This window comes from Sinocyclocheilus anshuiensis, unplaced genomic scaffold (genome assembly GCF_001515605.1).
Source record: "Sinocyclocheilus anshuiensis isolate Anshui unplaced genomic scaffold, SAMN03320099.WGS_v1.1 scaffold801, whole genome shotgun sequence".
NCBI classification, from domain to species: domain Eukaryota; kingdom Metazoa; phylum Chordata; class Actinopteri; order Cypriniformes; family Cyprinidae; genus Sinocyclocheilus; species Sinocyclocheilus anshuiensis.
This window is the reverse complement of record NW_015536541.1, coordinates 904878-906524: the sequence shown is the minus strand read 5'-3', so window position 1 is coordinate 906524 and position 1647 is coordinate 904878. Positions and strand designations below refer to the sequence as shown.

Below are 1647 nucleotides of genomic sequence, written 5' to 3'. Positions count from 1 at the left end.
ATATATATACATATATATATATATATATATATATATATAAGAGAGGAACTTACAGAGAGGATGGCAATTAGAATGCCAGCGGCACAGAGCACGGCATCACTTATGGTGTCCCCGTTTTTATACGGGTACTGGATGGACTGGTCACTGCAGTAAAACCCGCGATGGTACGGCTTGATTGTGCTAGTTTCAATTATCAGGAAAGGCAGGCCAGCTAGCGAAACACACACACACGCACACAAAGAGAGAGAGAGTGGGGAGAGAGAGAGAGAGAGAGAGAGAGAGAGAAAGAGATATCAGGTCTGTCACAGAAAGACACGCAGGTAGCGGCACAGCACAGCACAGCACACGGCAGCCGAGGATTATGGGAAATACCAGGCAGGGGAGGGGGCGTCTGACATGGTAGCTCGGCTTCTGAGAGAAGTGAACGGCTACACATCGCTAATGTTTATTTGGCACAATGCACTAGCAGTTTCTCCTATGTAAAGGCTATAAACTATAATAACTCTCTCAAAAGACTTGATTTCCCATGCAGTCGCCCCACTCGCCTGGCCCCATGTCCCCTGTCTGAGGCCCCTCTGCGGGGCACTTACGCTGGCAATGGGCAGGAGGAGGCCCACGGCTGTCAGCACAGAAGAGGGCACAGTGCTGCTTTTATAGGCGTAGCGGATACTGTCGTCTGCGCAGTAGAACCCACGCTGGTACGGCTGCACTGTCGATTTATGCAACACCATCGAGGGCAGCATAACTACGCAAAAAACACAAACACAGACCCCGTAGGGTGTGTCAAGATACACACTTACCTGAGACGACAGGGATGTTTCACATGACTTCCGTTCAAAAAGCGTAATATATAGTGAAAAATACACTGCAAAATCAGCATTTGTTTATCCAATTGGCTTTTTTTCCCTTATTTTAAATCATAAATCTTAATTTTAAAGCAAAAATAATAATAAAAATGCTTAAAAAGAAAAGAAATATGCCAGTGGAGTTGGAAAAATAAACTTCATTCAAGATATATTCTTTGAATACAAGTTATACTACTATACAAAATAGTAAACTGATCTTGTTTTAAGTATTTTTCCCCTTATTTTAAACATTTTTATTAGAAAAAAATATTGAAAAAATACCAAATGCAGTGTAAAAAGCATGGTGCAAAACTGAGCAAGTGGCATTAAATATTGAAGCAATTAATTAATTCATAGGAATTCATAGGAAATTAATTAATTAAAATCGACACCAACAGTCAAACTAGGAAGTTCTTGTAGCCTGTATCTAATCTTCCAAACAAAGCACTAGCTCAAAGTGCTGCTATTACAAGAGCTGTGTACACAAAACCTCAGAGAGCGCACATAATGTGTGTGCTGTGTATCCAGTACACATTGACTTGAAGTAACTGTTTGCGCGTTTGCTAATTAAGTAATTCGCGCAAAGCGGCACAATAGCAAGAGAAGCTTCTTTTCCCTTTGGCTTGGGTTCAGGGCTATTGTCAGTGCAAAGTAGCTTAGAGCTAAAGACAATGCAACCTAATGGCATTAAGCAAAGCTTTTCGGCAAACAATACTGTATGGAGAGCTTCAGAGAACTAATTCAATGCAGTGAAGACTTTATAATGAACACCAATCCCATCAAAGTTCTTCATTACTTGTTT

The 1647-nt window shown here is 41.2% G+C and overlaps 1 protein-coding gene across 4 annotated transcripts in view; it reads right to left on the bottom strand.

Moving 5' to 3' along the window:
* LOC107697342 (phospholipid phosphatase 3-like) overlaps positions 1–1647 on the bottom strand; it is a 43296-nt gene that overhangs the window by 21479 nt on the left and 20170 nt on the right. The window contains exon 2 of one of the 4 annotated variants that reach the window (XM_016498086.1): positions 54–211. The exons of 2 other annotated variants lie outside the window; for them this stretch is intronic. In XM_016498086.1, the coding sequence (XP_016353572.1) occupies positions 54–211 (158 nt within the window). Of the gene's footprint in view, positions 1–53; positions 212–590; positions 837–1647 lie in introns of those variants that run through there. One more of the 4 variants, XM_016498113.1, reaches the window with a different exon arrangement.